Source organism: Cygnus atratus, chromosome 19 (assembly GCF_013377495.2).
Source record: "Cygnus atratus isolate AKBS03 ecotype Queensland, Australia chromosome 19, CAtr_DNAZoo_HiC_assembly, whole genome shotgun sequence".
Lineage (NCBI taxonomy): Eukaryota > Metazoa > Chordata > Aves > Anseriformes > Anatidae > Cygnus > Cygnus atratus.
Window position 1 is genome coordinate 7,595,971 of NC_066380.1, and position 15,244 is coordinate 7,611,214.

The 15,244-nt window shown below is 46.5% G+C and overlaps 1 protein-coding gene across 1 annotated transcript in view; it reads left to right on the top strand.

Annotated features, from left to right (window-relative positions):
- The first annotated feature begins 672 nt into the window (after positions 1-672).
- The window catches only part of BRINP1 (BMP/retinoic acid inducible neural specific 1), a 58,590-nt gene continuing 44,018 nt past the window's right edge, over positions 673-15,244 (top strand). The window contains exon 1 of the mRNA XM_035555293.1: positions 673-909. Within this exon, the coding sequence (XP_035411186.1) occupies positions 692-909 (218 nt within the window). The 5' untranslated portion in view covers positions 673-691. The remainder of the gene's footprint in view (positions 910-15,244) is intronic.

A 15,244-nucleotide genomic window follows, 5' to 3' on the forward strand; every position in this document is an offset into this window, starting at 1 on the left:
AGCATTTGGCAGGATTTCAGAGTCACGTGTGGCTGTGTGTGTGCGTGTGTGTCTCTGCGTCCGCATGCGCTCGTCGCTGAAACCTGGGTAATTATTTTGTTTTATTTCTTTTTTGGCAACACTTTAAAGCAAGAGCTGGGTCTTTATAGATTGCTCAGGTTGCATGGAGTATGGATTACAGATCGTCAGTGAGACATGAAAGGAGAAGACACGTTTCTCTGGCACAGCATTAAAGGGACGATAAATGGGTAATTGTAGCCTAGGGTGCGGCCACCTTCTGCACCCAGCCCTCACTCGTCTTTGCGGCACTGCGGAGACCTTCATGAGGGAAATGATGGAAAAGCTGGGGTGAGGATGGCTCAGGTCGGGACCTGGTTATTTCAAAGGTGGTATGTGCTCAGCAGGTTAAAGGCACCACTTAGGTGTGAATAAAACACTGCCAGATACTCCAAGCAGTAATGCAGGCAGACTGAAGGCTTTTAAAATGTGTTTTTTTCATGTCTCTTTTACCCTGAGAGACAGTTGTCAAAGGATCAAAGCAATTCCCATTTCTAAACTCTCTCTTTCTCTCCCTTCTCCCTCCCCTCCCTCCATTTCTTTCTCTCTGTTTCCTTCCCCCTCTTCCCTCTCTTTTTCAACAGGACTCCACAGAATGGAGCAAGAATGAGAGGAAAAAGGCAGACAGAAAAGCATGAACTGGAGGCTTGTTGAGTTCCTCTACCTCCTGTTTATATGGGACCATATACTAGTACAGCCCTCCCACCAGGACCCCGCTGCCACCAACCAACATGTCTCCAAGGAGTTTGATTGGCTTATTTCAGACAGGGGGCCCTTCCACCACTCGCGGAGCTACTTATCCTTTGTGGAAAGACATCGTCAAGGATTTACAACCAGATATAAAATATACAGGTACGTTGGTTCCTGTGGCTCCTGTAGCTTGGGTAAGCTGTGAGGTGGTGGGAACTCGGCCAGCTCCCTTGAGCTCATGGCCTAGTCGATGGGGGAGATGTGCCACTGCACCCATTCCACATGGAGATGTTTCTCTGGTTCCCCACAGCCCTCAGCTGGCAATGCAGATTGCTTCACAGGCTCAGATGTAGTGCTCTGATCATGAGATGAAGGCACCGCAGTGCCCTGGCAGTGTGCACAATGTAGATTGAGAAGAAAAAGGACTAAGGGTGTGGGTGCACTTTGTGGGACAGACCAAAAATTCAAAGTCAGTTTCACGAGCAAGTTTCTCAAATCTGTCCCAATGGGCAGACCAAGCATCTGTATCAAATTCACATATGTGCTCTGCCAACAGTTTAAGGTTCACATGGCAAGAACAGACATAAATACATGTCGGGATGGCAGTTCTCACGCTGCCGTGCATGCGCCCTAGCTGTGTGCCGCTGACTGCAGGCCTCTGCAGATGATCTCCAAGCATGAGTCAGACTTGCCTCCAGAACTGTGAGCTTGGTTTGAAAGTCATTCAATTAAAAAACTACAGAAAATAGGCAGAATTTGGATTTTCCTTTGCCTTCTAGGTTTTTCAAGCCTTTGTTGTTGCCTGTTTCAAGTGCTTCTTGGCAGCTGTGATATCCAGAAACATACTTATCTTTTTGTTATTTGAATATGAAAAGCTGGGGTGCTCATGTGAGGCTCCTATTAGAGCAGCAGGCACTTTGGAAGGAAGGGGAATAAGCCATCAAGAATCATGAGATTTGGGCTAAAACCCAAAGACCAAACTCTCATAGACATGTGCACATTTCCATAATTATATATCCCCGTCATGCTTCGGAAAGACACTTGCAAACGTAGCTACGCAAACTAGTGGGTAGGAAAGTGCTAGTGAATTGCCTACTGGCAACACGCATGCAGAGACACACATGTGTTTGCTGGGGGTCAGGGGGGGCTGAAAACCACTTGTGTGCAGGCAGCCTTCTCCCATGGGCAGAAAGCCAAAAGCACTTGCGGGGTAGCAGCAACATGTGAAATATCATTGACGTGTGGGGAAGAAAAATGAGTTTTGCCTGTCCCATCATGGCCTGCGGGGAGTGCAGCATCCCCTCCCCTCACACCAGCCCGCGGAGCAGGGGCAGGTTAGCATGGGTTGAAGACGTTGTCCTGGCTTGTCCTCCTCGTTCCAAACAGCCTGGGGGACAACAGCCGCAAAAAGCAGAAATAGTGCTGCCACACTTCCTCTGGGGATATCTCACAGGCTTTGCTCACACAGAGGAGCAGAGAAAAGATGTCTTTTTAATAAAGACTTCCCTGCTGGTTGTGGATAAGCCTGGCTCCCCCCTGCCCTGCTGGACTGGGGCTGCGCTCCTCTGCCCCACACAGTGCCCTGGCAGTGGCTCTGCCCTTTGCTAAAGAACTCTTCAGCCCCAAACGCTGCCCTGGCAGGCTCCAGGAGCTGCAGTGGGAGGGAAATGCATGCAATGGATGTATTCAGACACCTCCAAGAGCTGTCAGGATAGGTCAGGGCAGAGATCTATCAAGCCAGGGATCCTGTCTCTGAGAATCACGGAGAAAAGGGGCTGGAAGGACCTTGGGAGGTCATTTAATCCATGCCGCTTCCCCTAGGCGGGCTCAGCCTGTACCTGTGGTGCATCTGACAGGTTTGTGAGCAACCTCTCGTGAAAGGTTTCCTGCAACAGAGAATTCACACCTAGAGCAGACAGGCTGCACCATGGCTTTGCTCTCCCCATCCTAGTAAAGGAGCTAAAATTTTGCTCTAATGTGAAGCCTGTGATTTTTAGTTTTGTCTGCTATGGGGTGAGGAGCAAATTCCCCTTTGGTCTGTAGTAGACTGCTAAGAATTTGAAAGTTTATCTTAGTTCAGGGTGAACTTTATACATGGGAAGTGGAAAAGGATCTGTATTTCTCCATGTCTGCTGGATATTGCCAAAGTATTTACCAGAGAGACTTCTAGCATAGGGAGAATACAGTGTGCGACCTCTGTGCACACGGGAGGCATGGACAAGAGCATCTGCACGCGTGGGAGGCTGGGGGCATGGGGAAGGGTCTGACAAGGGTCTTGCAAACAGTCACAAGCAGAGGCAGTGCTGGAGAAGTCATTATTCACGGAAATATCCGGAGGTGAGACAGCCCAGTGGAAGTGGTTAGGCACAGGGTCCAGAGGGAAGTGGAAAGACTGCAAAGGGCATGTAGGGAGGCATCTCTTGGCCGTACATCACGTTCTGGTATCTGGGAGGTGAGTGGAAATGCTCCGGGACTGGCTTTAGGTCCCACTGCAGCCAGCAGAGGAGAGGGGGAGCCCTCGACTCCTTCAGCAGAGCATATGGGGCCATTAGGCATGGGGCTGGCCAGACTCGGAGGGTTATTTCCTTCTAATATTTGGACCCGTTTGCAGGACTGGTCACTTGAAAATTGGGCCCATGCATTTTTTAAGCAGTGCCCAAATCAGCCTCGCTGTGGCGAATTAGCGGAGCTACCAGTGGCTAAGGCTGGACTTGGAGCCACCCCCCACCCCCCTCCAGAACCTGTCGTTTTACCGAAAGCCACAAGGGGAAAATCTCATTTTGCGGGCTCCTTAAATTGACTTCAAAATCTGTAAAGCTGTTGGGATTTTGTCAACTGCTTAATTCCGGCATAGAAGCCTCTTTCCTCCCAAATGATGTCTTTCAATTGCTCTTTGCACTAGACTGGCCCAAGGGCAGCATGTATCCTGCAGTAAGGGTGACTCTCCTTTCCTCCGGAAAGCAGCCCACTTAGAGCACGGGAATTTCTGCACTCTTTTCTCTTTCAGTGCTCCTTTTCTCCCAGATTTCTTTTTTTTTTTAGTTGGCTGGTTTGTCCCTCAGTCAGTTCCTTTTGGCACCTGAAATTTTTCTGGACGAGGTTTGCCCCGACTGCCGCTCCTCTCCTAAGGCCAACAGCAGCAGATCTCAACTCAGTCACAGTGCCCGAGGTTTTGGAGTGGATGTGAAAACAGGCGAGAGGACCTCACCCGTCCCTAATCGAAGCACTGTCGCCAGTTTAGTGGTGATTTCCCCAGTGTCTTGCAGTGCAGGAGTGTGGACACAGCACATTAGGAGCGTGTCATTTACACTGAAAACCCACTGAGAGGAAGCTGCTCTCAATGTTACGCAGCAGCGTAAGGCAACACGCAGCACTTTCTAATTTTCACAGGCAACTTTAAAAAAGAAGCAGCGTCAGATTAAAAAATGCAAACTTTCTTCCATTACAGGTGAAGTCCAAATATCTGTCAGCATCAAGCAAGAGCCTGTTTTGGGTAGCACGGCTATTAATACACTGCACGGGCAGAGCTGCTGTACAGCAGTGTAGCTGCTGATATCTTTTCATAGGATGCCTGGAAACATCCTGGCACAAAAAGGCAGCTCATGTCACAGTCTCCAAAGACTCATTCCTTCCTTCTATGTTTTGCATTTTAGCAGACTTTAGGACTCTTTCTTGCAAGATTTGTTCCAAACTGACTTTACTGGCGCTCTCAGTCAAGGTTTGCACCGTGCATGCGATATCAGGAGGAAGGCAAGCAAAGTGGGGGCTGTTTTATACTGAATCATGGGCAGTAGGGGTAGGTACAACTGCATTAAGGAGGCACATTAATCAGCATCGATTCACACTAATAAGGCTGGTTTAGGGGGGCCTCTGGCAGGAAAATGTTGCTTTGATCATTATCTGTGCACTCAGATGCTAATGCAGATAGGATGGCAGATGCTGTGAGTGGTTTGTGGGATGTCTGAATATTCATTATCACCGTCCCTGTTGTTGTTCCTAGTCATGAGAGCCTGGGGTGCGAGATGCTGCACAAGGGCTGGAAAATGGATGAAGCTCAGCTTGGCTTGACTTTGGGACTAGGGCACTGCTCAGACCTTTCCTGTTACCACCACACGGTATTTAATAGCTTCAGCCAACTTCTTGGAGCTATACTGTTGCGTCACCCCTTTTTTCTTGCCATGGTGCCATGAAATGAACTCATTTCTTCGTGCCTCAGTTTTCTCAACTTAGAAGGGGAGATGACAGCACATAGCTGGGAAGACAATTAAGTTTCCTCCACATTGCTGGGGAGATAATTAAATGCTACAAGATGTATGAGCCCATGGACCAGCCAGTCCTGTCCTGTCCCCCCACCCACAGAGGAACGGGACAAAACCAAGTACTTATATACGCCAGTTACAGTAAGGTCCCTGGATATATAAAAAGAAAATACAGCTCCCGAGACAGGACAGATTGTGAGTGACTGGCTGCACAAGTGAGCCATAAATTGCTTGGGATGGTGCCCAGGGAGAAGAAAACTTATTTTTTATCCCCAGGACATTGTTTTACCGGTGGTGCAGAGCTGGGACAGGAGAGGTGGGAGGGGTCTCCACCCTTGGTGGTGCTCATGAGCTGGCGATAGCTCTGCTTCAAGTGGGAGGTTGGATGAGGGACCCCCAGGGTCCCGTCTCACCAACAGATCTGTGGTTTCCCTGGTTCTCTGATTCAGAGTGGACACTAAACTGGGAGCTCATAAAGAGATTTGCACTACTAAAGGCAGCCTGGCCACACTAGAGATTTTTATTTAGTCCTAGAAAACCCACAAATCTGAGCAGCTATGTGCTCTCTAAACGTGTCATTCCCTCAGCAAAGAGGAATAGAATTACCATGACGTGAGATGCTTTTCTGCTGCTTAGATTTTCCTTTGGAAGAAAGAAAAAAAGAGAGAGAGAAAAAAAAAAAGACATTTGGTATCACAAAATTCTCACAAAAGTTTCAAAGTTTTACGGCACCACAAATTAAAACAATGAGCCAGATTCTCTGTGACATAAATACATGAAGCTGTTGACTTCAAGGAGAAGTCACCAATTTACCTGCTGGGGAGTCTGTTGTAGTGATTGCAACACTGCCCCGGCCCTGCACACCAGCAGGGTTGGTGAGGCTGTGTGTCTGGGTGTCCAGCTGCATGCGTTACAAGATTTTGTTATTTCTAAGTGAGGGGAGAATTCACTTCTTATTTCAGGCACTGGACTTGCACAATCTGGCTAATGAACATGAGCTTTTGATGCCTGTTTCTGGTACAGAAGTTTTGCCTTCCTTGACCAGACCAGGCAGGTTTCTTTCAAACCTGTGATTTTCACAACTGAGGAACTGATCCAGCAGAAAGCTAAGCTGGCAGGAGAAAAAAAAAAAAAATTAATTTTCACCAGATCACTTTTCCTGTCTCGTTGATTGTTTACTTGGCTGCTAGTGAAGGGACAGGGCTGCATGGTTGGAGGCAGCAAGGAGACAGACGAGACTGCTGTTTTCAGAAGCAACGTGGGTTAGAGTTGTATTAAAGCATTTGTGAAGCTCCATGTTTGGGCACAGACAAGCTCTATTATGGCTGCTTTCACCATTTTTTTCAGTTCAATTTTTTTTTCTCCCATCTCTCCACTCCTCATTGACTCCTTTTGCTGTTTCGCTATTGCATTGAATTTAATCTACTGGTCACTAGAGCTGCACAAATAATTGATTTTGTGGTTCACTGGCTGTACAGAAGAAAAATAACATTAAAAATGGGTTGATCTGAAACTGATGTTTGTTCAACTTTTCAGTAAAATGAAAAAATCAAAACATTTCATTTTAGGCTCAGTGGTATGTTTAAGCTTGGCTGTTTGTTTTCATTTTTTTTAATCCAGTGAAAACCAATATTTTTTTTCCCAATTTTTAAAGCATAAAATTTCACCTCAAAACACAAAGCCAACTAATGCCACTTAAAAGTGTCAAAAGGGAAACACTTTGATTTGGAGTGTATTTGGTTCAGCTGTTTGCTTTTCAACTTGCTCATTCCATTTGTGTTGAATTTGCAAATAGTTTTTATGTCCTTGAAACTATCAAGGAGTCAAAAAAAAAAAAAAAAAAAAAAAAAGCCTGGCTCTCCTTAGACTTTGAAATCTAACAGTTTCCCAGGGTTAAGATTTGCCATCCCTTGGGTTCAGATTTTAGCACCCTAGGATAAAATATGTTATATATAGGATGCTAGGATATATATATGTGTGTGCATGTGTCCCACCAGCACTGCTGGGCAAGGGAGGCACAGCCAGGACAGGCAGTGGGGTGGCAGCTTTGCTGTGGGAAGGCTCAAGCTTATCCAAAACTCAGTTGGTTGCTGAGACTCAGGTGCTACTGGCTGAGATAAACCATCCAGCATGCCTGTAGTACTTGTTCCTCACTCGCACAGATATCCTGGCAAGCTTTCAGTCCTGTTCTGGTTGCTTTTGGATGCCTGAAGCATCCCAAAAAGCTCCGTGAAGGTTCTTCTCAAACAGCAGTAATGCGATGCTCTGCGCTGGTACAATCTGATAGGCACCGTTAGGCTTTTTAATTTTTGCTTTGGCTTTTCTAGTCATGCTGAAGTTCTGCTGACAAGGTTTTCCTATTAGGTTTTTATGCTATCTGTTTAAAGGGGACATCAACTTTTATGTGTTCCAGTCAGAGGCAAGGCTCTTTTCGGGGAGGCAAGGCAGCAATTGAAGGACAGAGGGAGCCGAGATGAAAGGAGGCTCTTGCCTCTGAGTGGAATGAGCAATGGGAATCTGTACGGCACTGCATGACAAAAAAATACAAAATCTCCATAGTTTACATTATGCATGTAAACGAGTGATGTACATTGGTTTGTAATCAGTAAATGCCTTGTAAATAAATGTGTGTAAACCAAAAAAATTTAAATCTATTTCCATAGTGCTTGCAAACAATGAAGCCTTCCAGTGTTGTCCTCAATGTAAATGTTAATCTAAAAATGACATTACTACAAGTTTATGCAACTTTACAAGGGAGCCACGATTTGCATTCCTGCCTCACCAGCCCTAACAGAGCCGCTTGGCAAGCTTGAGCCCTTCAGATATGGGTGGAAAGCAGCCCACCCCATCACGCAGCCTTTCTTTCAGCCACTGCCTTCATTCTTCATGCAGTTCAGGGCCCGGCCTTGTTACGTTCCTTGCATGTAATGCTGCCCTGCCTATGGAAAGCTTTTTGTATGAGAGGAGGAGAGGCACGAGGGATGGCAGGGAATGGCTGGGGCTGAGCTGTGCAGCGCTGAGCTCTGGGAGCTGCTGGGCTGAGCAGACGAGGAACTTGGCCCTCGTCGGGGCTGGAGGAGCAGCTGTGCTGGCTGTGTTTGGATTCAGATGGCGAGGGCTTGTGAGCAGCCCTGGCAGCTGCAGGAGTCGACAGAAGGACACACCTCTCCTTCTCTTTGCTATTCTTGAGAATAGAGGGCAAGCGGAAGGATAAGTGGCACCAGGCTTTGATAGGCTCAGAGCTGCTAACAGCTGGACAAGCTTTGGGGAAGGGCAGCCCCTCATCTCCACTTGGCAGCGCATGCCCACGCCATGGGGAATGCTGCTGAAGCGATGTTAGTTGGTAAGTTTGTGTCCTGGCAGGCTACTTGTGGCTAGGACAGGCCAGCTTCTCTGCAGAAAAGCATGCACAGGAGCTGCAGGCCTAGCAAGGCACAGCACTAACTGGTTGCCCTGCTTGCTGACCCAGGTAAACCAGTCACTGGATCAGCTGAGCTAAGCACAGCTCTACAGAGCTGCAGGCCCAAGCACAAAGATCCCCTTTCTCAGCCCAGAGTGAAATATTCCAACCATCCTCCCAACAAAGCCCAGAAGAAGCACAGACAAATGTTTTGAGTCACTGCCCCTTTCCCAAGAGCTCTGCACCCTGCTGGGCTGGGAGGGAGCCCCTTGGAGACTTTGGTGGGGGTTCTGCTCCCCTCTGCAGGAAGAAGAGAGCTTTCCCCAGCTCACCTCTCAAGGCTGCTCCGAGCTTGCTGCCACAGCAATGACTCTGCGTGCTCCTCTCTGATTTCTTCAGACCAGCAGACCGCAGTCCAGTGGCTTGGGAGCATATTTTAAAGGCTAATAAGCCAAGGAGAAGCCTTCACTTTTTTTTTTTTTTTTTTTTTGTGAGCAGATTATCAATTCCGCTTTTAAGTCAAGCAGATGCTTATATCAGCAGAGAAGCTGTTACATTAAAAAAAAAAAAAAAAAAAGTCAGCCCGGAATAATTTTGTTCTGGCACCAGTAGCACTGGGAGATGGCATGACTGTACCTATTATAGGGGTTTTTCTATTTCTGGATCCCTCTAATGTTTCCCTTGGGTTCCAGAAAGTATGTATTTTTTTTTGTCCTTTTTCCTTTCTTTTTTGCTGATTGCCACCCACCAGCCTCTGTAAATGGAACAAGACACGTCCCACTGGGGCAGTCAGAGCCATCCAGGCTGGCATCCCATGCTGAACTATTAAATGCAGGTACAGAACCAAGGACACCTCCAAACAGAAATCCAGGAATCAGCTTTACCTGGAGCAGGGGGGAAGAAGGGCTCGGGCCAGCCCGTTGGGTAAGGTTTTCCTCCTATCATCAGCATGAAATCAAACCCATGCAGGGCCAAAGCTCCATGCCTGGGGCGATCAGACCCGATTTCCCACCCATGGCACCTCACAGGCTTCCACCCCGATGATCCCCACATTGTGCCGGAGGCAAAGCCTCCAGCCTGCCCCAGAGGCCAGCCCTCAGCTCTGACTCTGTCTGGGGTGCAGCAAGGGGATGGGATTCTCCCAAGTATTTTCTCTGCTTCTAAATCAAAGTCCTGCTGACAGCACCAAGCGCTAAGTGCCTGCCTGGGGCCCTGCTCCTGCAGTCCTGTGATGACATCAGAATTTAAGCTTTAATTAAGGAACGAGTGTGGGGAGGGAGGGAAGCATCTCCAGCCCTTATGACTGCAGAGGGAAGCTTGGAAACATGACCTGAGTGCAAGCAACATCTGCTTTAATGCACAGCCAGCTCTCAGCAGAAGGGAAAGCAGCCGGGAGGGGAAGCCACTGCATCAAACTCCCATCCAGGCCAGGCGTGCTTGTGCTTCTGCTTGCAACGAGAGAGGAGAGTTTCCATAAGAGCTGGGCTATGTCACAGTTTCAGCGGGGTGCCCTCACTTGCTGTACATGGCTCTCACGCAGCCTGGCTGGGCCAAATTCCCTACTAACATGGCCTCTGCTCGTGCACAGCCCTAGTCCAGAGGTGGCATGAACCAGCTGACTGCTCTGGGCTCCTGCAGGCTCTGCCGTGCTGATGGGGAGCAGCACTTTTTAAGCAGCAAGATGGAAATTCTCTGTTCCAGGGTTACAGCAGGTGAAGTTTTGCCTCTCAGAGCTCTTTAGCCCAGCTATTAGGGATGAATTGTTTGTTATGCCTATGGCATGCCACCTTTCTACACTTGCTGGCCCAAAAGCCCATGCTGCCTTTGCTGTGCTCTCTCCTGCCATCAGTTTCAGCAGGGAGCAAACAGACATTTTAGAGACAAGTTAAGGAGCAGCCTCGGGATTCTCTCCATCTCCCAGGGATGCACCTTTGGCGAGGTTTGTTGAAGAAAAACTTTATTTGATGGGTACGCTCTCAGCCAGCACACCAGGGACTGGGGACTCCAATGTGCTTGATACTGCAACAACCTTTCATTCCCAGGAATGAGCACCATGAAAAGGCAGAGAAAAGCTGCTCCCCTATATCTTATAGCTGGGGCCTGTTTGACTTAGTCATAGCTCTGACAAGCATCCTGACACTGACCGCCATGCTGACGTGGCTAGAGATCTTGTCATTTCTGTAATAAAAGTGTCGCTTTGTAAGCTGAAAACGGGATTCATGGGCTGGTAGCTTCTGGCAGCTCCCTCCCATTCAGCCTAGATGAGAACACAAACACAGACCAGGGGTGGATACTGCCTCCCCACAGCTACTCAGAGGTGGAAGAAGGACGAGGTGAAACCCAGCATTATGTGTCAGGAGAGCAAAGGTGTTTTTGTTGTGTGCGTCCCTGCCCGACCTCATTTTGCTTTTGCTCTCCTTTCTTCCACACCGGTTCTTTCCCTCTCAGCAAAGGAAAAGCTGTCTATGGCATATTCAGCATTAAATATTTTAGTGTTAGCTTCCAGCTCTTGAGCAGGAAAACAGAAAGAACAGTACTTTTTACTCCCCTCCAAATATCTGGGGCTTTCCCTTGGGAGTGCAGCTGTGCAGCCCGGCTAACACTAATGAGAGAGCTTGGTACACAGGGCAAATTGTCTGTTGCATGATTCAGAGAATAAGAAAATAAGAAAATAAGAAAATAAGAAGAAAAGAAGGTTGCTGCCTTCACCTCTGGTTAGAGCTCAATGATTAATCCCTACCAGACTAAGTTTTTCTCCTTGCACTTCACCTCCTTTCTTCCCTGACTTCCTCCTACCTGCAAATACACAAGCAGACTGTGAAAGTCTCAGACTTTCCCCCTCCTGCCCAAAAAGACTCCCAACTGTTTCAGGGGAGTATTTGATATTTGAAATCTGTGCCATTCCAATTCAGCAGCTGAGTGGTGCTGAGTCACATGGTGAAGCCATCTCTCAAATTATTTAGCGTCTCTTCAAAGCCCACACTTTTAGAGTCCTGTGATTATGTAAGAGTCTCAACTCAATTTTTAAAGTAAGTTTACGGCCCTCATAATTGCTGAGGAAAACTTGATAATATGACTCCTACATACTCAGAAAGCAGAAGCCAAAAAAAAAAAAAAAAAAAAAAAAAGAAAGAAAGAACCCTGAAGTTTATCAGATTTTAAAGTCTCATGAATTTTAAAACCAATCTCTTAATTCTTTTTTGGAGCCTGACTCATGATTTTCAAACAGTTAGCAATATGGCTGTAGGGATTGTAAGGCTGGTTTGTTATCTTATTAGATAACTTACATAAAATATCCAAACCCATGGAGACTCAGAGATTGAGTACTGCACTTCAGGACACAGCTGGAGAGAACAGTGCCTTGTCTTCTGTACGGATGCTGAGGATCTCCTCTTAATCCCGGTCTCTAGTCACTACTGCAGCATGAATATTTCCCAGAATGATATTAGCGCTAATCATATGAATGAGAGTAGCCATAATATTGATCTTCATAATACTTAGGTTATTAAATTTGAGTTTGAAGGTAGTTTTGTGGGGTGATTCATAATGGTAAATCTCGTCAGGCTGCATAAGCAGGGAAAACAAGTCACAGAGCAATAGCATTGCAAATATATTTCGGAGTCTTCCACCCTACCACAAGATTGCACACTGAACAGACATTTGTGAACACTGGCAATACCAGAACTGATGTTTTGTTAATCGTGTGATAATCTCAGATGAACCTAATTAATTGGGTGTTGCAACAACTTGCCCTATTGTTTCTGTGAAGCACATGCATCACTCAGGGGCACTTAACTCCTGGAGTATTTGCACACAGACATACCAAGACAGGGATGCTGCTATGACAAGATGAAAGGATTGCCACCGTCACCATTAAGTGGTGGGCTTGCCTTCCCCAGAAAAATTTACCCATGCCCACTGAAGAGGTAGGGAAGTAGCAGAGCACACCCCATGCTTGTGGATGTTCCCAGAGCCTCACACATCTCTGTGCAGATGTGAACATTGATGTTTGAGGTGCACTCAGCTACTGGGGTGATGGGAGCATTGTATGGCCCTGTGTGAAATAGTACGGGACAGGAGAAGTCCTACCTGCTCTTCTGGCACATAACAAGGAGTAATCAAGAGTGTGGAAGGAGCTGAAAGCTACTATATATAATAAGCTTACAGAATAATTGCCAACTGTATTTGGGCTGATTTTTCTTCCGCAGAAAAGGCATAGAAGCAAGTTTATTGTTTTCACTCCTGGGGTCTGAGATATTTTCACCATGCTTTTTAAAAAAAAACACCGTGCTTTATCTCCCCACTTGAGTGTATCAGCTCCATTGGTGATTGTCTCCTGCACGGCTGTGGGTCAGCATCAAAGGCAGAGCTGCTGTAAGCACAGCTGCTGCCTGCTGTCAGGTGTGGAAGCTGCTCGGCTCTCTGTCAGAGTCTTGCAAGTGTCTGTGCCACTGGGGTGGGATTATTTCTCATAGTGGTAGGGATTGCACACTGAAAGGGAGGAGACCTGGGTGCTTCCAGAAGGATGGGGGAAGGCAAAGGGCAGGATGGCACAGCCTTTGTGATTTAGGGATAATAACATTGTCTCTGGGGAGTAGAAAATATTTTCCTCAAAGAAAGGTTTTGCCAATGTGTTTTCTTTTGTTGGCAATGAAGTGCTTAAGGCTGATGAATTGGCTTCAACACATTTTTGAAGTCCCAAACTCTCAGGTCACTAGTGACTACGGCAAAAGAGAGAGATCTAAGAAATGAGCTATTTTGACAAAATTTTGTCTAGTGAAAACATTGCAAGCTGTTCCAGATCCTTCCAGCATGGAACAACGCCAGATCTCGCAGCCCCGGCAGTAGCTGCAAAAAGGCATAATCTCCTGGATGGCTTCAGCCACAACTGCAGTCGGAGCTCTCCCAAACGAGAGCTATTTCAGCTTTGTCTGGAGACGCAGAGCTGGAGTCCATACCGGTTACAAATGAGTTACCATCAGGTGCCACGGGGAAAGCGCACAGGGACCGAGTAGTAAAGGATTAGCCAGTGCACACAGAAATATCGAACAACTCACTACTACTATTGTGCTCGTGCCAGTGAAATCCTTCTTAGAACAGCATATTTTATTCAATTTTAAAGAGCTCTCAATTTTTCATTTAGGAAGGGAAGTTGGAGCAGCGTCCAATCTGTAATCAATCAGTCCGCTTTTGCAGAGCAGCTCTGAGGAAGTGCTCTTGCTCTTTGGTCCTTTATCTTCTTTGTGAACTCACAGAAATTATATTTCTGAATGGGATTAAGAGTGAGGGAGAGGAAGAACTACAGCCAGGGCAATGCTCAATAAACCTTACAGACCGCTGTCGTGCAGTAACTAGCCCTCCTGAAGCTATGCCGCACCACAGCACCTCTGTCTTCAGACAGAAGAATCAGATGAAGTCCCAGAGAAGCTTGGCCCAGACTTTGAAAGGCATTTAAACACTTTTTAATGGTACTTAACTGTCTAAGTGCCAAATTCCTGTAGATTTTATTGGGAATTATAAAATCAGGAGCTTCTGACCAGGATGTCACTACCTTAAATGAGGCCATCCATAACATAAGCCATGGATTTATTATCCCTGGTAATAAATCACTAGAAATACACAATGATAAAGGGTGTAATAGCAGACACAGATCATCCAGGGATCTCAAAGCTCTTTGCAGCCATTACTTAGGGTTCTCTTTGATAGCAGAGGAAAAGACTGGGTTTTGTTTGTTTGTTTCAAATGAAGAAATTAATCATTAGTAAAATATTATACAGTTCATCAAATATATTATTCGCTAGCTATTTGTCAAAATAGCAGCTCAGTCATATATTATCAGAGCTAAACATTTATAATGTGTGTATATCTAGTCATCAGATGATTTATTCAGGCTTTTGTGGAATGAGTTAGTTATTGACCAGCTTAAATCACGGCTCCCTTGGGAGGCAGAGACAAATTAGGTTGTGAGCTCTTGGAGAACCCGGAGCATCTTTTTGTTGCATTATTGTTGAGCACCTGGCACCACAAGCAGAGTCCCGTGGCTGGGTTTCCTTTTGACACTACATCAATATGAATAACTATAATTCTGTTTATCTGTAGCCAAGGCCAGATCTGTCTTGGGGAGGAAAAATTCAGCCACTAATTCAAGATCAAAACTTGCTCTGGGTTCACCATGTCCTTGTAGGACCACTGCTCAACACCAAGGTCCTTATCCCTTCTTAGATATCTCCACTCTACACCCAGTTGCAGGAAAAGAGGGTTTAGGAATCCCTGTGCTCTGCTCCCTGTGCCAGATCACACAATTTTTGTGCTGCTGGGAAGGAACAGAGAAGCCCTTTACCAGGTCCCTCCCAGTTCCCTCACCCATGCCAGTGAGCTGGCCCCCTTCCAGCAGTGCCTCAGCAGAGTGGAACTACGTGACCGACACTTGCTGGCTCCTGTTGGCATTCGTGACTGGCATCCCAGAGGGCTGCAGCATCTTCCATGCCTTTATTGGTGTCAAACATCACAGCCTCTCCCTTGGGTTTTATTAGGGAAGCTGATGCCAAATGACCCAGCTTCCTCCTACTCGATAAAAAATGTTTATAACCCAGTAAATTCTAACATATCAGCAGCTTGTTATGAAGGGAAAAGGTCACTGGGAGAGAAAGAAAAAAAAAAAGGGTGCCCTTCTATTGGAAATTCTGACTGTGTATATACAAGTCAGCACCAGGAAAATATCTTTTGATATGAAAAAGTCTCATAATAGAAAATGTTGCAGCAATACAGGCCTCGTTTCTTCAGATAAATATTTAATATAGATCACTAAAGATTAATCGAGTACAGAAAAGAGTCTCTC